The sequence below is a fragment of the Lipophrys pholis genome (assembly GCF_963383615.2).
Source record: "Lipophrys pholis genome assembly, chromosome: 14".
Lineage (NCBI taxonomy): Eukaryota > Metazoa > Chordata > Actinopteri > Blenniiformes > Blenniidae > Lipophrys > Lipophrys pholis.
Window position 1 is genome coordinate 715,918 of NC_137633.1, and position 19,458 is coordinate 735,375.

A 19,458-nucleotide genomic window follows, 5' to 3' on the forward strand; every position below is an offset into this window, starting at 1 on the left:
TCTCACCTTCAAACCAAAGAAATTCTTCTGTTAGATTTTCTACTGAACTTCATACCATTTTGGTTTTAGGAGCTTTAACCATGTTTGCTATTTTAGCAGTTTTTTCTATTTTTAGCCCTTTTTATAATTTTTCAAATTCATATTTTTAGTGATTTTAAGCCAAGTCAACAGCTAAAAGTACCTTTAAAAAAAAACAAAAAAACTTTAAGAGAAATAAATCCAGAGGTCAAAACATCTTTAACCTTTAAAAGCTTTTCAACGAATGAAGAGTCAACAGGAACAAGTTTACCCATTTTTAAACTTATAATTGTTTTGAGTAGTTTCAACATTTAAGCCTTTTTATTAGTTTTTATTTAGTTTTACATTTTCAGCAAAGTACGTCATCTCAGCTGTTTGAACCATTTTAGCAGCTTTCAGTGTTTTTAGCCATTTGAAGTTGTTTCAGTTGCTGTTTTACTATTTTATAGAAGCAACTCCTGCTCTCTGAGATGTTTGATCCACTTTTATGTATTTTCAGCTGATTTTAGACACATTCAGCTCCTTTATAGGTGTCGGTGGCAGGTCCTGTCCACAGATCAACCTGCAGGTGAATCATTGTCGGTGGCAGTGGAAATATTTTTCTTTCTTTCTCTGAGAGGTGGAACTCGATATCGGCCACCTGCAGTGTAAACATTAAGACTTTGTTTACATCTAAAAGGAGTCTTGTGTTCAATCACAGCACCAACTAGTGTCCTAACATGTAAACTACACTTCCATTTCCTTTAGCCTGGTGATGGTGCAGGTTTTAGAACCTTCTCCAACCTGACGGGTGTGACGGTACCTGCAGCCGGTCGTGGAGGCGTTCATGTGCCTGCAGGCAGATCTGAGGGAAGCAGTAAAGATCCAGCGCCTGAGACGCCGTCGCTGCTCTCAGCATCAAGTCGTCCAGTTTGTTCTCCACGCTGCTCCACAGCCGCCCGTCCTGAGTCAGTTTCTGCTTCAGCCCTTCAGCCTGGAGAGGAGCAGGGGAAGCCTGAGTGTGTGTGTGTGTGTGTGTGTGTGTGTGTGTGTGTGTGTGTGTGTGTGTGTGTGTGTGTGTGTGTGTGTGTGTGTGTGTGTGTGTGTGTGTGTGTGTGTGTGTGTGTGTGTGTGTGTGTGTGTGTGTGTGCCACTCACTCGCTGTGTGAGCGCAGCACAGGCCTGGATGGCTTCATCAGTCTGACGGAGACGGTCAGAGTTTGGTCCAGAGTTTCCTCTGATCTGCTGAAGAGCCTCAGACTCCTGCTGGATCTGGTCCTGGAGGTCCTGAGACCAGAGGGGAGGAGAACCCGTCATCCTGCTCATGAGTTGAGGCAGAAATTGGTTGTTTGGGGTGGCCATCCAAAAATGATGGGACTCCCAAATGTTATTTATTACTATTTTATTTTAAAAATGAGATGGAGCAAAGGTCCATAGAGTTCAACCCACCGGTGTGGATTCTACTGAAATACTTCCTCAGCATCTTGGAAAAGAAAATTCCTGCTCTCAGCTTCAACATTTGAACGCATCAGAAAGAGTCAGACAATTACGAACCAATCAGAGGCCGCCTTTCAAAAGGTATAGACCACATGGTATGAACGGACCAATCACGTTGCTCCTTACTGGGCGTGATACTAAACTAGAAGTCAGTTGTGGTTGTGAACTCGAGCTGATGAGTCGTGAGATTTCGGCAAAATAAAGTTGAGTTTAAGCAAAATTAGACGGTGACAAGTAGTGATGGACATTATTCACATATTTTACACGTCCACTAGTCTTTCAGCAACACGTCCACTCGTCTTTCAGCAACACGTCCACTAGTCTTTCAGCAACACGTCCACTCGTCTTTCAGCAACACGTCCACTCGTCTTTCAGCAACACGTCCACTCGTCTTTCAGCAACACGTCCACTCGTCTTTCAGCAACACGTCCACTCGTCTTTCAGCAACACGTCCACTAGTCTTTCAGCCGTCTTTTCCAAAGTCTGACCGTCCAAATGACGGCTGGACGACTCGCTGCCTAAAACCATGACTCAGCTGGAACTCGTGTTTCAGACCTGACAGCAGCCGATGCTCCTCTGCAGCGCCGCCCGGCTGCAGGCGCTCTCAGCTGCTTCCATCCAGACGTTGTGCTCGGTGATCCAGCTGTTGACTTGCTGCAGACGGACGTCCTGCTGCAGCCGCGTCCTCAGCTGCTGCTCCGCCTCCTGGATCTGGACGACAGGCGGACGCTCAGCGTTCTCCTCTGGCGTCAGAACGACACCATGCTGGTTTCTAACTTCACCTGAGTGCTGATGGCGCCCTGCAGACGCAGCCACGCATGGTTGAGTCCACCCTGATCCTCTGCATAGCGGTTCTGCTCACAGCGCCTCTCCTGGTCACTGCAGGTACTGCAGGTCTGCAGGGGCTGGTTGACACCGTCCAGAGTGGCCTGATGGGAAGACATTTCCACCTGAACCTCCTGAGGAGGAGACGGTGGGAAGAGGGAGAAGAAAAGGAGGAATAGAGGAGAAACATCAGGAGGTTCAGAGACGAGCTCCAGTAGGAGATCCTCACCTCTGGTTTTTACTACTTTTATAGACGCCAGAGCTCTTTTCCTTGTAAGTGCGATTCACTCTATTCAGCCTCCTTCTGTTAATGTAAAGGATCACTGCAAATATAAACGTCTACAGAGATGGGATACTTCTTATTACTCTTGTTTCATAGTTGATATTTAAATACTCAATGTAAATATATTATTATAGATTAAAATAAAATACCATATCATCTAATACTGGTTTTATTTGTACTAAATAGTACTGTTAATACTACTAAATATCATCCATCCATCGTTGTGCCATAACACTGGAGTTTCAAAGTAGAGGGGACAAATACTTCATGAAAATATTACTCACTGCAGGTGAAACATCAGACGCTCTAATTTGAGAAGTTTAATGAAAAATGAATATATAACATAAGAACTAATAACAGATGGGTTCTGCAGATACAGTTGAACTATATTTTTGTGTGACAATCAGCTGAACTGGGATTATTTTCCACCAGTCTGAGGTTAATTAGTCTAAATTAGATCATTGCGGGTCTTGTTGTCCGTCACCTTGCAGTATCTGAGCAGCCGGCTCAGATCGGCGCTGGTGAAGTGGTTCTGGTTGATCCTCATGCGAAGCTCCTCCAGCCTGGATTCAGCTGCTGCGATCCAGGCCTGCAGCTCCTGCAGCGCCCCCTGCTGGCCCTGGGTCTCCATCCACAGCTGAGGAGGAGGAAACGAACAGACGAGACCCAAAGTCACAAAATGCACCTTTAAAATACCAAAAAGTCCAAAATCACAATAAACAACTGAGAAAATATAATTAAAGTCCAACAGAAAGAGAAGCTGTTAACGAGAGAAAAAGAACAGACAGAGAAGAGAAGAGAAGAGAAGAGAAGAGAAGAGAAGAGAAGAGAAGAGAAGAGAAGAGAAGAGAAGAGAAGAGAAGAGAGTAGAAGAGAAGAGAAGAGAAGAGAAGAGAAGAGAAGAGAAGAGAGTAGAACTCTGAAGAAAAGACGAGAGGAGTTTGTAGAGGAAGATGAGAGGCTGAAGAAGAATGAGGGAGAGAGAAGAAGAGAACTGGAGGAGGAGATGAAAAGAAAGGTGAAGAAGAGGGAATCAATGAGAGAGAGACAGAGAGAGAGTGAGAGAGAGAGAGACAGAGAGAGAGAGACAGAGAGAGACAGAGAGAGAGAGAGACAGAGAGAGAGTGAGAGAGAGAGAGACAGAGAGAGAGAGACAGAGAGAGAGGGAGAGAGAGAGAGAGAGACAGAGAGAGAGAGAGAGAGAGAGAGAGAGAGAGAGAGAGAGAGAGAGAGAGAGAGAGAGAGAGAGAGAGAGAGAGACAGAGAGAGAGAGAGAGAGAGAGAGAGAGAGAGAGAGATTGAACTGTAGGAAGTGAAGAGAGCCTTGTGAATGTTTTCTGTGCTGCTCAGAGGAAATGTGGAACGATGGACGGATGGACTAATAAAATAATAAAATAAATAATGGAGTGTTTCTGTGGTACTGTAGCAGCTTTCTGTTGTCCCACAGTGACATCTAGTGGTTACAGATGGTAGGTATATTTGATCCATCAGTTGCACGAGCAGCCAGAGGATTCCAGATGTTTTCAATCATCTCGGTCAGGAAATAAATAAGATTCAAATCTTCTGGTTAATCTCACTCTTATATTCAGGACAATACGGTTTTACAGTTTGAACAAGAAACATGTGAGAGAAGAATAAAGACAACAACACGACGAGGCGCCTCCTTTTCCAGCTGAGAGGGTTCAGTTCTCACCGTGTGGAGGGTCTGCTGGACGGGGGGCAGCTCGGCCTGCAGGCCGGACCAGTCCAGCTCCAGCTGCCTGAGAGCAGAGGACCCGTCCTCCGTCCATCCTGCTCCTCCTGCTGCTCCTGCTGCTGCTCCTCCTCCTGCTGCTCCTCCTCCTGCTGCTCCTCCTGCTCCTCCTGCCGCCGCCCTCAGCTGCTCCAGCTGAGCAGCACCACTCATCACTGAAACCTTCAGCTCAGATTTGAGCTCCAGCTCGGTGGACAAGGCCTAAATTCAACCAGATTCCAATGAGAAGATAAGATAAGTTCTGGGACTTTGTCCTCTCAGGTTTCAGTATGTTGAATTGAAGCAGTATTCCTGGACTGACCACAGCCTGCAGGAAGGCCTGGTGTCTCCGGTCCGTCTGCTGTGGAGCTGAGTCTCTCCATGTGCTGATGGAGTCTCTGGCTTTCACCATCCAGGCGGCCAGAGCAGCAGAGTCCCGGACAAACCTGGACATTTGGACGTCAGTGAGTCAGAAAACAGCTGGAAACCACCAGTGAGACAATAAATCCTATAAATCCTATAAATCCTATAAATCCTGCTATCCCGTCGGAATCATTACTGTTTTAGATGTAATGATGCCAACACTGTACCACCACACACATGTTAATAAGAAAACTATAAAATCAAGTTGTAGATTTTCACAAATACAGATATATTTATTACTTTATTATCACATTTTAATTTTATATCTATAAAGTAAATAAATAAAGTAATAACCTATTATTGTGATATTATTTAGTGTTTAATTAGACAATTGCTGAGTCATTACATTATTTGTTTTACTATATATAAGTTTTTTAGATGTGAGAAGTTTGTGTTTGTTTATTCTGAGTTAAACTCTGAGTTAAACTCAGAGTTAAAGTGGCTCCTGGTCTCTGACCTGCCCCTCAGTTTCCTTGTCCTCTCCATGGCGGTGCGTTCCAGCTCCACCCTCTTGGTCACAGACTTCCAGCGAGCGTCCAGTTTGGCGGTGGCCACGCCCACTCCTCCACAGCCCGCCCCCGCCAGGCGGAGTCCCGCCTCCAGCGTGTGAGTGAAGACAGCCTCGTTCTCCTCCAGCAGGACGCGCAGACACTGATGCAGACAGGATGAAACCATCAGCTGGTTCCTCCAGGGGGCGCCGCCCTGGATCACCTGCCTCCACCACTGCAAATGCAACTTTTGAAAACGGCTCCCAATGTGGAACTTTGTGAAAATGCTCTGTCTCCATGGAAACGATAGAAAAAACAACTTTTCAGAAACGCTGCTACAGGTTCTGGTCACCTGGTCGTAGTAACTAGTCGTTCTGCACATGCTCAGTAGAGCCAATCACAACAAAGTTTCCTCCATGGCGTCATGACTCCCAGTCCAGGTTCTCCTGGATTTGGTACTTTTATTTTGACAGCCACCATAATAACAATCGAACTTGGTAGTTTTATTTTGACAGTCACCATAATAGCAATCCAACTTGGTACTTTTATTTTGACAGTCACCATAATAGCAATCCAACTTGGTACTTTTATTTTGACAGTCACCATAATAGTAATCCAACTTGGTAGTTTTATTTTGACAGTCACCATAATAGCAATCCAACTTGGTAGTTTTATTTTGACAGTCACCATAATAACAATCCAACTTGGTAGTTTTATTTTGACAGTCACCATAATAGCACTCCAACTTGGTGGTTTTATTTTGACAGTCACCATAATAACAATCCAACTTGGTGGTTTTATTTTGACAGTCACCATAATAACAATCCAACTTGGTGGTCTGTCCACTAGAACGTCCTCCCATTGCTAAAGGTCCCATATTTTACAGTTTTTCAACAATTGTTAAAACAACAGTCGAGAGCAGAGCCCATCTACCTGTGGGAAGGTCAAGGTGAGTATCCACCACTAGAGGGCGTGGTTACTCCCCTGCATGACGTCATGAAGGGAAAACCTCTGATTCGTCTGCATGAACACACATTTGCTAAAAAGTGGAGCAATCAAGTGAAGGATCAGAGACTTTCTTCAGTCCTGGAGCCTCAAACAGGAAACAGGAAGACATATTACAGCTCGGAAACCATCAGTGGCCATTTTGAACAATATGAGAGCTGATTGTTCTCCACTGCATGTGGGTGTGGTTTCATCACACAACCTCCATGTGCCTCCCGGTCGGCCACACTGCTCCGTCGGCAGCAGAACAACAGCAAACATGAACCTGAATGAAACCGAGATGAAGGTCTCTGCGGACTAATAACCTCCAGAGAGCGGAGGAACACGGCGTCCTGCGACTGAAAACAACCATTGGGACGGATTTAATTGGAGCCATTAGGTTTAAGTGCAGCACGCAGATCCAAACGAGGAGGGAACATTGATAAATGTGCCTGCTGGTGAGTCCGACCGTGAAAAGAACATGTTACCTCGTAGGCAGAGAGCTTCTCCGTCAGCTGCTCCTCAGAGGCGCCCTCTGTCTGCGGCGGGGGGAAGGACGCCTCGACGCGTCGCAGCAGGACGTCGGAGCGAGCGCCGTCGTCCTCCCACTGAGACCACGACTGAGACACAGAGGAGATGGACGGGTTACTCCTTCCTGGAAGCTCAAGGGTCCTTATGGAGCTTCTCCAATATAAAAATAAGACTGTGAGCAGACGCTCTCAGGTTCATCTCATTTCAATCACATTTATAAAACTGCAAATACAACCGAAGTTTTAAAGAGTATTTATAGAGAAAAATGTTTTACAGGGAAAACATCAATCAGAAATACAAAATTGTTAAATTAGAAGAAAGAAAATGAATATTTTATTTAGAGAGGAACTATTACTTTGAGAAACTAAGAAAAAATATAATTCTGAGGTATTTAATTATTATTTTAGAGAAACAAAACATCATTTTAAAGTACTACAGGAAGAAGGTACTGAATTATTCATGTCACAAGAGAAGAAAGAGAATAACTTTGAGCTTCTCTGACCAAACCGCCTGCAGCAGAGGAACCTTCATTGTTTCACTTTATGAATTAGAACCTTCGTACGTGTTGAGATCAGCTGATGTGACTTTACTGTCATGAGACACGTAACGACAGAGCGCCGCTGAACTCTGGAGTGTGGAGGGGAGAACGTCATGGTGTCCTGCAGGACTGGAGCTGAGGTGTTGCTGTGGTTCTACCTGCAGGGTCTCCAGCATGGCGGCTCCTCGCTCCAGAGCTCGCTGCTCCAGTCGCTCCAGTTGCTCCTGCAGGTCCGTCAGTGCAGCCTCAAACCACTGGGGGGCGCCACCCGGGGCTCTGTGAGCCAGGTACTGCAGGCTGCTGAAGCGTCGGTCCAAACACTGGAAGAACTTCTGCAGAGGAGAACAGACGTCAGCTCTGCTGGTCCAATTCCTCCACAAGAACCAGAAGAAAGTCCTGCTGAACAAAATGACGTCTATTTTTTTAATCAGCTGCTTCTGGCCGGAGAACTTTGGTTCTGCTGAGTCGACCGTCAGGTTGAAGTCTGTCGGCGACACACTGCTGAAGCTCATAACCTAATCCTGTTTAGCTAGTAGCATCGTGAGCGTGTGAACCCAGCAGCTTGTTAGCAGGTCGGAGGGCGGAGTTACGTGATGCACCTGAACGCATCACTCAGCTCCTGCAGGTAGAACCCGACCAACATGGCGGCTCGACACAAACTTTCTCTTTTGTTACTGAAACAGTTTCTGAAAACATTAGAAGGGAAAAATAAACTGCAGTTGAAAACGCTGCTTCACAGACGGGTGAGGGGGTGTGGTCTGTTGTGAGGGGCGTGGTCTGTTGTGAGGGGCGTGGCCTATGAGTTGGACAGCTTCTTGAGCTGGGAGAGGATGAACTCTACCAGCTGACGTCAGCAGAACTTTTCTTCTTGCTCTTATGGTTCTTATGGGATGAAGCAGGAGCCTCCAGTTTCTGACCGTGTGGCTGTGGAAGTCTTTCTGGAGCTTCTCCTTCTGGACCTGGACCTGGACCTGCTGGACCTGGACCTGCTGGACCTGGACCTCCTGGAGCTCCTTCCTGCTGCCCTGCAGGAGGCGCTCCCAGCCCAGACGGACCAGCTCCTCCAGGCTGTGCAGGAGACGCTGCTGAAGGTCCAAGCTGCTGCTCAGACCCTCACACTGAGAGTGAAGCCCCAACAGCTGGACCTCCAGCTGAGGGTCCAGCTGAAGGTCCAGCTCAAGGTCCAGTTGAGGGTCCAGCTGAGGGTCCAGCTGAGGGTCCAGCTGAGGGTCCAGCTGAGGGTCCAGCTCGTCCTGCACAGGAAGAAGGAAGAACAGGCATGAAGAGAACCTCAGTGGAAGCAGCTTCTCTCCTCCAGAGCGGCTCTGGTTTGTGTTCTTGGTACAAACTGTTGGAATGAAAATAAAACTTATTGACTTTATTACGTTTGATATTACGACGATATCGGTTGTTTAAATAGTGACAATAAGTTAGTGGTACTAAAGGTTCTGTTATGTTCAGGCTGATGGGTCGTTACCAGAACTTGCTTTGTTAGAGGATTTGAAGGACAACAGATAATCAGTCATTGTGGCCGTGAGGTTTTTAATGAGCGGCTGGTGGAGGATGGACTCTACCTGCAGCTGCATGGGTGGAGCGGGCAGGTGTTGAGGCTCCGCCTCCTCCAGGGAGGAGCTCACCTGCTGAAGGGTCCACTGGTTACAGGGGAAGCTGCACTTTCATGTGGTAAAACTATCCAAACATTTCATTTTTAACATTTAAAGTGTAAAATTCGTCCCGTTTTTGGAGAAAGTTACTTTATAAAACCACTTCCAGCAGGAAGATCAGGAACTCTGGTGAATTAAAAACTTTTATAAATATTCAGTTTTGACATAATTGAGCAAAAATTCAGTTTTTAATTAAAAACTATTTCAAGAGTTTGATCATCAAACCGCAGAGCAGGAAGGTAAAGGGTGTGTGTGTGTGTGTGTGTGTGTGTGTGTGTGTGTGTGTGTGTGTGTGTGTAGAGACCTCCTGCAGGTGGATCTGCCTCTCTCTGGTCTTCAGGGTGGTCTTCACCAGGACCAGCACCCGGCTCAGCTGCTCCACACACTGATGCACACACACACTCCTCAGCTCGCTGCTGACCTTTGACCCCTGACAGGACAACGAGTCCAGCTCTGCTGAGAGACTCTGAAAGACATCGGGGGGAGACGCAAGACTGAGCTGGTGGAGGTCTATGAAGGTCTATAAGTTCTATGAAGGTCTATAAGGTCTATGAAGGTCCATGAAGGTCTAAGAAGGTCTATGAAGGTCTAGGAAGTTCTATGAAGGTCTATAAGGTCTATGAAGGTCCATGAAGGTCTAAGAAGGTCTATGAAGGTCCCACCTGCAGCTGCCTCAGCTGGAGGTCTTCTTCACACCCAGGGGGAAGCAGCAGGTCCAACATGGAGGACAGAGACTGAGACACTCCAGACAGGACGTCAAACAAACCCTCCTCTAAAGGCTGAGGGTCGCCCTCTGCTGGACACTGTGAGGAATTACAGAATTAAAAAACAAGTTAAGAATCCAACAGAAGAAAGAAACAGACAAACAACATCATGAATAACTACAACATTTAAAAGTACAGAGGAGTAATAGATAATAAATAGTAATGTGCATTGTTGGGGTCAGCGTGTGATCAGAATATGCAAATTACCCTAGTGGTAGGCTACCGGAAGGTTCTACCCTGTCAGAGGTAATTTACATATAAACGAATCGCCAAACAGAAGTAAATTGTTATTTACGGGTTGACAATTACTGATCACTAGCGGTAGGCCACCAAAGTAATGGATTACTGGAGTAATAGATTACTAAGGTAATGTACCAAGTGTAAGTTATGCAAAGCTATAAAGGTTGATTGGAGTAAATAGTCAGTTATCGGCCAACAGCTTTGAGCTAAAAAGGGTCGCCTGACGGGAGGAACCTCCACGGGGTCCAATCGCGAAGGCGGTCCACCAGTGGCACGACCGGTCAACAGGCGTGACGGGTCACTCCTTTGTTGACAACTGCGGGTCAGTGGCGTGACCTACCGAAGCGCCTGTGGACCCACAGGAGGCGACTCGCTGGAGTAACCGGGGAAAAGCTCAAGCTGCGAAGGCGTCACAAATGGCTATTGACCTATCAATGAACAACGGTACTTGATTACGAGTGATGATTAAATTACGGAGAGCAACCTATGATTCAAGTTATCAATGAAACAAACCTGCGATTTGTAAGTCAATAACTGAGGGGAGGCTGAATTACTTCGGTGGAGTGGACCACCGAAGGTGATCTGCAAGTAATTTAGAATGGATTGTTAATCAAACAAGTTTGGTTATTTATCTAATAACAATCGGGAGTAATCAAGGAGGAGTTGGAATTAATTAAGTAAAGTCGGGGTTTACTAATTAAATACAATGAGTTATTTGAATGAGCTAAACCATTGAAATTGAATTAAATGCAGTTAGGATTATTAATTGGATAAACTTGCGCTTTATGAATTAATAATACTGGATAATTGGATGCTGAGATGCACGAAAACCACTTAAAAATGATTAAAAGCACTCTTGAGTATTAATTGAATAAATTGACCAATTTATTAATTAATAAAGCATACAAATTATCTATCTGCAACAAAAATAAATGAACAATAGCTTAGAGACAATTCAAGTTGTGATTAGGTTAACTGGGTAACAGATCAATCAATAATAGTGCGGGTAATTAACCACAGAAAATGCGATGAAACACTTAAAATTATTTAAAAGCAATGCGGGTTATTCCCGTGGAAAACCTGCATTCATTCGCCAACGCCTCCTAGGTGTGTTAAATTACCCAAAGCGTTAAAATCATTGAAATTGATTTAAACCATTCAAACTATTAATCAATTGAATATTACCGTTACTTAATCAAAGTCGGGGCACCAGCTGAAGTTAGGGTCTTAAACGAAACATCAGTCTTAAAAAAGAAAGTTCAATTAAAATGTTTAAATTATTATTTCTGATTGAAATGATAATCGCAATTTAACTGAAGCAGGAAAGGAAGGCTGTAAATCCGAGCACTGACTGTTACAACCAGCAGTTGTCGCTGAAAAGCACACAAAAACCACCAAGAATCGTTCAATTCAACTATTAAGTGTTTATTAACAAACGTCTATTCCTAAATCATCAATCTATGAATCACATCTAATCAATAAACATCAAGCAAGATCTCATAAAACAACACAATACAAAACAAAGCCAGCTAATAAAGTGTGTTCGAGTGTGGGGGAGCGATGTGTGTGAGTGGGTGTGTGTGTGTTCGAGTGTGGGGAGCGATGTGTGTGTGTGTGTGTGCGGGTTTGTGGAGCGAAAGGGGCGTGACTTGGTGAGAGGGTAATGACCACGAACGTCCACCAGAGGGAGGTAGACGTCGGCGGTCCGGTGTAATCACCCGATCTGGCCACTAGGTGCGCGTCGGCGCGCGGGGCAGTTGTGATGACTTAATGCAACCACCAGATGGCGGTACGAGCGGTTGCAATTACCCACGCGACTACCAGAGGGCGCCAAACGGCTCGGCGACCCGGCGAGGAAATCGATGTGATTACCCACCCGGTCACCAGAGGCGCTCGGCGTGCTCTGCCTGGGATAGCGTGACGTCACTGAGCTCCGCACGGGCCGTAGCCGTCGGGAGCGCGCCGGATTCCTTGTGGCCGAGAAATCCGAGCCGCAGTGAACTACACACGGTCCCAGGGACGCACTGAAAGGAGGCGCTTGGAGGCAGCGGCGGCCGTACCGTGCGCTGGTTAGTGAACAGGGAAACAGAGGAGAAGAGGAGAGAGAGAGAGGAGAGAGGAGGGGGTGTCTGACTGTGTACACTGACGCGACCGCCTCAGCTTACACGTACAGAGTCCAAAAACGGCTGTTCAGGCAGATATGGACTCTGGGAGCAGAAGCGTGAGCTGAGGATGAGGAGGCTCGCGCGTGCGTGCGATGATTCGCGTGGATGGCCGTCCACGCGTAGACACAAAAGTACTCAGAAACAGGGATCGGCGTCCCAAAGTTACAAGTACCAACAATAAACACACAGCAATAATAATATCACGTTATTCCAATTCCTGCCCAGACTCTAAGCCTTACTTGGTTGGACGAGGGGGAAACGTGCTTCCGTGGCCAGGTGAAATCCGTCGATTTGTGGCCGCGGGCGGTTCTCTGGCGTCCCAGAAAATAGAGACCTGACGTGGACTACGGAGGGGAAACCCGTAGTGTGATCCGAGGGGCGATCAGCAGCTTCTTGCGATGAGGGGGGGAGTGAAGAAGCGATGCTCAGGTCGGTCTGCAGACGAGCGTGCGGTTGCAGCGCGCGCTCGGGGTCCGGATGATGCAAACAAAAAAAGGAAGAAAAAAAAGAAGGGGAAACCAAAAATAAAGGGAATTCCCGCTTTTCTTGAGCTCGTCCAGCGAGGTGAAGAAAATTCAGGCCCGGTCCAGGTGCGTTAACACGAGGCGCTTTGTCTCCTTACGAAAAGGTGCGTCTGGGTTGACGCGATTTCGTTTTGGAAGAGGCTGGATCTCTTCCCGGGCCTGAATTTATACCGTTATGATGTCTTCCGGGCTCCCCGCGGCGTTGGCCGTGGTTCAGCCAATCCACGCGGGGTTGGCTTGCGCGTCACCGGGCCGGTGACCCGGTGATGACGGGATTTTGGGTCCCCCTGCCGTCGAGCTGCAGTGCCGCAGCTAGAGGAGGGGGGACCCGGGGGCCCCCCAGGGGGGGGTCATGTGATCAATGGCGAATTTTCCAGGGTTGAGCACATGGTTTCTTTGTTCTCAAAGAAACGTGGCTCACCCCCCTCCTCGCCCCCCCCCCCTTCCTCATGAGGGTGAGTGAACAAAGGATTTTGGCTCCAACATCCCCCCTTTGTTCCGAAGAGTGGGATGCAGGTCACAGTCTTTGGAGCAAACCTGGGCCGAACAATCCATAGAATCTGTGAACGTCCCCATGTCCTGTGAAACATACTGTCCTTCTCTGTCCACCAGTTCACATGTGAGGTTATTTCCTGAGCAGGCTGGGCTAGTCTGGGCAGGCTAAGGCTAGTCTGGGCAGACTTACTATTTCTATTCTAACTATCTAAGCACACATACATTTCATTTCTTAAGGGTCGTCACCAGTGAACATGAAAGAGGTAGGAAAGGGACAGGAGAGTGAGAAATAGGAAGGGAACGGGTGGTTAGGAAAAGGGTTAGTAGGCCGTGCCTTCACCTCTTGGTTGGGTGAGGGCTGGCCTATTGTGTGTTTGTGGATGGGCCCACAAAACGTGGCGAGACCAGGGTCAGGGAATCCAGTCGGGCCTGTAGTTTCTGGATGTACTTGTACATCGCGTACGCCACTACGGCCGTGATGATCCAGCCACTGAGCAACATTCCGAGCGCTGCCATGCTGATGGGATGGTCTTGGTATGGGTGTCCACCTGCCCGCCTAGGGAAAGTGGCTGAGAGCCCTGTGGGCTTTAAATTGAATTTAATCAATTTGGTTCCCTCAGCCAGAAGCTGGCTTTGGAGGGTGGCATCAATTGTGAAATTGTGCCCGACGAATGCATCCATCATCTCAATCTCCACCTCGTGTCGGTCGGCATCGAGATGATGGAGGATTATGTCGTCAATGTGTACTGTAGCCCCTGGTGGGACATTGAGGAATATTGTTTGATTGGGCAGGGTGAGCTTGGTGGCTATATCATGGCGGTCGTAGGACATGGTCGCTTCAGAATGAGGTGTGTTGACGAGCCATCGACTACCTGCTCTCTCTACTCTGGTCTCGGTTCCTTCATCTTTGATGGACAAACTACCTTGACATTTCTGCTCCGGGGCGTCTGCCCTCAGCCCACATAGATAGTTGGTGACATCTCTAATGAAAGGGTTGCTGGGACAGATCCAGTGAATGTCTTTGGTGTTTGTGCACATGCTGAGATTGGGGACCAGGTAGAGTGAGGGGTTGTCGTCGTGGTAGGCGAGTGTGGGTGGCGTTCGGAGGTGTACGTGTGTGTTACCCTCCCAGAATCCCACATTCAATACGGTTTTTAAACGGTACACATTCTGCTTTTCAATGATTGGTAGGTTTAGGATAAATCCTAACTCTAGGTTCTGTGGGTTCACAGAGATCGGAATAGCACTGCCGAGACTATATGCCAGATGTACCTGTGAAGGTTGTACAACAGTGGTGGTAGTGGTCTTGAGAATCTGTTCAACCAGTGTTAGTGGAACTAAGTACGTGGGGATCTTCCCGGTACTGAGGCTACTCACGGAGGAACTGACTTCTCTAAGGAGATCTTGCATAAGATCCCTGACTATTCGCACATACGTTATGTCCTCACTGACGATACTTGACAAGGTTGTTAAGGCATGCAAGGTGTTATTGATTAAAGCAGAATGCAAGTTTACAGTGAGTATGGTTCCCTGAACCGTTTTGGTCAAGCCTTGTAACTGTTCACTCTGTATTAGGAGTCTCTGTTGGATTTCCGGCATTTCTTCTTCGAGTTCCCCGACATGTCTCTGAAGGGCCTTCAGGCTGACCGAGTTGGCTGCGGAGAGGCCAATCGAGAACAGCGAGCCGATGCCTGCTGCTGCGGAGAGCAGTGCACCGAGGAACCGCTTGGGTCGCTTACCGTCGCTGAGGTCTTTCTCAGTGACCATGAATTTGTCCAACTGTTCAAGCATGTGAACCGTTGCCTGTTTCGCATGCTCGATGGTGTCGGTGGTCTGGATTCCGCTTAGCCTCCCCTCAGTCAGCTGGGGGGGCTTGCGGATGTGGTTGCGGTATACATCCCAGGGGTCTAGGCGCACGTAGAACCTCTGGGTGTATAAGCCGCACCGGGTGATGAGAAGTCCAGGCGACCCCTGAAGGATGATGCCCGTTGGGGGGCCTGGTTCAACTATCACCATGGATGAGGTGACTCGGAGGCTGAGCAGGATGCCAAAAATCCAAGGGAGATCCATCCTGGAACAGATGAAGCGGAGAGATGTGATCACTATTGGGGAGTGGATGGTGGTAGCAGGGTTAGTGCATGCAGGGTGTTATTTGCATGCAAGTTGCCAGGCCCTACTAGTGAGCTTGTTATTGGTCTTGGCCGAGAAGTTCTCCCCCCTCGCTTGGAGGGGTTTCAACCTCTCGGCCCGGGAGACTGAATGGCTTGAATGGTTTGATCTGATTTGCATGGACCCATTTGTATACCGGGGGTTGTCTTGGCTTTGGGATCCTGATCCGGTAAGCCACCGGTGACAGTTTCCCCACGATTTCAAACGGGCCCGACCACCTCGGGAGGAACTTCCTTGAGGTCCCTGCGGGATGAGCATATTTGAAGTAGAACACCTTGTCGCCCACCTGGTACTCCTTTGGGGATGCAGCGCGATCATAGTAGGCCTTTGCCCCCTGAGCGCTGGCTTCCAAGTTTCCTTGGGCCCAGGAGAAGGTGGTTTTAAGGTGTTCCCGCAAATCGGTCACGTATTGATGTGCAGTGTAGGCTGTGGCCACACTGACATCTTCGGGGTGGTACAACAAGTGGAGTGGAAGGGTCATTTCCCTGCCGGTCATCATCTCAAAGGGAGTGACTCCTGTGGAGCGGTGCGGGGTGGACCGAATGGCCATGAGCACCAGGGGGAGTTTCACGTCCCAATCCTTACCATTGCTGCTGACATACTTCCTGAGCATGTGCGTGATGGTACGGTTGGCCCGTTCAACTTGACCAGATGACTGGGGGTGGTATGCCAGATGGAATTTTACCTCCACTCCTAAGATGTGGTACAGGTTTGTCATGACTTGGGACGTGAAGTGAGTACCTCTGTCGGAGTCGATGGAAAGGGGAAGTCCCCAGCGGCTGAACACGTGGTTCAGAAGGAGCACAGCGGTCGTGGTGGCTGTGTCGTTGGGTGCTGGGAGGCACTCGACCCACTTGGTGAAGGAGCAAGTGACTGTGAGGAGGTATTTGTTACCTCTGGCGGACTTGGGGACAGGTCCGACCCAGTCTACTTGCAGGTGCGACCACGGGAAAGTGACCCCCCTCCTTTGGAGTGGGGCTCGGTTCAGTGGTTGTGACGGTTGGAACTGGCAGCAAACTAGGCAGCTCTGGACGTATAGTTTGGTGTCATGGGCCATGGTGGGCCAGTATGCCACCTGCTGGAGGGTTTGGAGGGTTGCGTGGGAGCCGCGGTGGCCACCCACCGGTAAATCATGTGCGTGTGCTAACATGATTCCCCTGTGGTCGGTGGGAACCACCCAACGGGTGGGACCCTGGCCTTTAGTGTGAACCAACAAGCCCTTCTCTAGCGTCAGGTGTGGCAGCTCGCGGAAGAAGGCTTTCAGTTCGGTTGGGCTGCCCGCTGGAGCTTGTGGGGTCCCGTCCGTGTACAGGTCCTCCACCAGCTGTCGGACAATCACGAGCACGGGGTCTTGTTCCTGCATCGCGATCAGGTCTGCATCACTTGGCTTGCGTCCGAGGTGAAGTGTCTGTGCGTCAGCGTCGGCACCCTCTTGCCTCTCTCGCGCTTGCCTGCGGGTGATAGCGTTGACCCCACACGGTTGAGGAGGGAGCCACTCGTGTCGGAATTCCCAAGGCCTACCCTGTTCTGCCCCCAGCTTGGCTAAGCGATCAGCCTCATCATTCCCAGCTTTGTCGGGTCCTTCAACTTGGGAATGACCCTTGACCTTTTTCCAGTACACAGTCATTCCCTTGTCAGTGACGAGCTGGTCACATGTCAAAAACAGCTCGGCGTGTTTGACGTCTTTGTTCCGGGCATTCTTCATGCCATTCGCTTTCCACGTGGGGAAGTGCGAAATGAAGCTATGGCGGGCATAGTTCGAATCAGAACAAATCACCAGTTGTCTGATGGATTGCCCAGCTGCTTGCTGGAGGGCGATGACCACTGCTGCGATTTCGGCGTACTGACTGGTTTTCGGACCCAGCTGGAAGTGATCAGGCACCTCGCTTCTGCCGACCCAAACAATGCCCACGCCTGCCCTCATTTGGCTGTCGTGGTGGAAAGAGCAACCATCGACATAGACTTTCGGCATGCCGTCACAGATGTTTTCATCATGGTAATGATGATTGGAAGGGAGGGTCTGTGTCTTGACCAGGAGAGGTTGGATGTTGGACTGTCCCTCACAGTCACAATGTTGGCACGCAGCCAGACCTTGGCCCAAAGCCATTTTGTGGTTTTGTGCGTATTTAACCTCGATGTCATAACCTTGGAGTGCCATCATCCAGGCCGCGATGCGGCTGTTGGACACGCGTCCTTCCCTGAGACGTTGGCTGTTCAGGAAAGAGACTGGTTGATGGCAGGTTTCGATTGTCACCTTCTGACCCCCAATGTAGCTGCGGAAGTGCTCCACAGCCCAGACGGTGGCGAGGAGAGATTTCTCACAGTCGGAGAACTTAATCTCTACACTGCTAAGAGGTCGGCTGGCGTAGGCCACGACTCTCTTGTCTGTGTCGTACTTCTGTGCCAGAGCCGCGCTCAGGCATTGAGCAGAGAACCCTGCCTCAAGGAGGAACTCTTTGTCCTTATCTGGGTACGCCAGACAGGGTGCCACGCAGAGTTTCTCCTTCATGAGGCGGAAGGATTGTTCTTGGGGGGCTCCCCACTCAAAGGCCTTGTCTTTGCGGAGGAGTTCTGTGAGGGGTCTGGCAATGTCCGCATAATCCTCGATGAATTGACGGGAGTAGTTGCAGACCCCAAGAAAGCTCCTCAGTTCTGACACATTAGTTGGGGCTTTGATGTCTTGGATGGCGCGAATCCTCCCCGCTTGGGGTTCGATTCCGTCAGCGCCAACTGTTAACCCCACGTATTCAACCCTGGTACGGCACCACTGACCTTTGCGAAGTGCCAGTTTGGCGCCTGCCGCCAGGAGCTGGTTCAAGACGTGTCTTATCTCGGCTAAATGCTCCTCAAAGGTGCAGCTTCTCATGAGGATGTCATCCACATAGATGAGGTTGCCTCGGGCGGCGGCGTCACTCATCGCTTTGTGGAGGAAGATGTTGAACTCAGATGGTGAGTTTGAGTAGCCGAATGGGCACCGGTTCCAGGTGTACTGGCGGTTGCCAAAGGAAAAAGCAAGTTTGTACTGGTCAGATGGATCCACTTTCATGGTCCAAAATCCATTTGCCACGTCGACTGTGGAAAAGAAACGAGCACCTTTTACTTTGGCCAGCTCCTGATCCAGGTGGATCATGGGCCAGCGAGAAAGAGGAACCTGTTTGTTCAGCGGGCGATAGTCGATGGTAAGCCGCCATTTACCAGTGGGTTTTAATACTGGCCAGATTGGCGAGTTGTACGTCGAGTTGCACTCTCGGATAATGTTCTTCTCTCGCAGTTTGTCAAGGATCTCCTGGATGGATTCATAGGCAGCCAGCGGGATTCTGTACTGGCGTACGAAGGATGGTGGCGCCATTGGGTCGGTAGGAATGCGCACTAGGTGAAGGTCTGTAACCCCACAATCATGTGCATCCCTAGCAAAGATCGCTTGAAATTCGCGGAAAACATTTCTGAGTGCTTCTCGTTGTTCCCGTGTCGTGAGAGCATCTGCTTTTTCAAGTTGCTGCTCAATCTCTGACTCAAAACCAGAGTACGGTTCCTCCGGTGCAGACCCTGGCTGCCCACCGGGGTTCTCAGCACTTTCTGGTTGAGTCGCCAGCGCGTACACTATCATGTCACCTTCGGTGCTGAGGGTTGAACCACAGATTGCCTCCTGTGCGAGGGCTTCGTGACGAGCAATGGTGATCATGCGGGTGGGGAACGTGTACAACACCTTGTCGAGTGTCTCGTCCCTGATGAGGGATGGAGGTAGGTCGCCAATGACGGGCACCCTGAGCTCGAAGTCGTGAAATGAGCTGTCGACCAAGACGCCTAGTGGTTTTCCCGCATTCACCTGAACCGGATTGTGGGTCAGGTTCTGGACTAGCAGGTAGGCTGAGCGGTTGGTTAGCTCTAGAAGGGGTGTGCCACAAATTGTCAGGCAAAGGTCAGAAAAGCACGGTAAGGGTTGAAAGAATGCTTGTGGGCCAAGCATCCTCTGCCCCTTGAGAAGTGCGAGACGGATTGGGAACCCGGCTGTCCGTGCTGGAATTGTGGCTTCCAACTCACTAGCAGCGTGACACGCCTGCGGGATCGTCTGACCGGATGCCATTTGCTCCGGCTCGGTCGTCAGATGCTGCGTGTCCGCGCTCGCCAGTGACCACAAC

At 49.1% G+C, this 19,458-nt stretch overlaps 1 protein-coding gene across 1 annotated transcript in view; it reads right to left on the minus strand.

Moving 5' to 3' along the window:
* Positions 1–19,458, minus strand: part of LOC308119657 (uncharacterized protein) — a gene marked incomplete at both ends in the record, with an annotated part of 110,077 nt that overhangs the window by 438 nt on the left and 90,181 nt on the right. Inside the window, 15 exons of the mRNA XM_080479805.1 lie at positions 802–991; positions 1,156–1,284; positions 2,050–2,205; positions 2,277–2,453; positions 3,087–3,239; positions 4,296–4,358; positions 4,657–4,780; positions 5,215–5,408; positions 6,718–6,837; positions 7,457–7,630; positions 8,279–8,551; positions 8,873–8,935; positions 9,267–9,347; positions 9,625–9,765; positions 15,456–16,964. Coding sequence (XP_080335931.1) covers positions 802–991; positions 1,156–1,284; positions 2,050–2,205; positions 2,277–2,453; positions 3,087–3,239; positions 4,296–4,358; positions 4,657–4,780; positions 5,215–5,408; positions 6,718–6,837; positions 7,457–7,630; positions 8,279–8,551; positions 8,873–8,935; positions 9,267–9,347; positions 9,625–9,765; positions 15,456–16,964 — 3,547 coding nt within the window. The remainder of the gene's footprint in view (positions 1–801; positions 992–1,155; positions 1,285–2,049; positions 2,206–2,276; positions 2,454–3,086; positions 3,240–4,295; positions 4,359–4,656; positions 4,781–5,214; positions 5,409–6,717; positions 6,838–7,456; positions 7,631–8,278; positions 8,552–8,872; positions 8,936–9,266; positions 9,348–9,624; positions 9,766–15,455; positions 16,965–19,458) is intronic.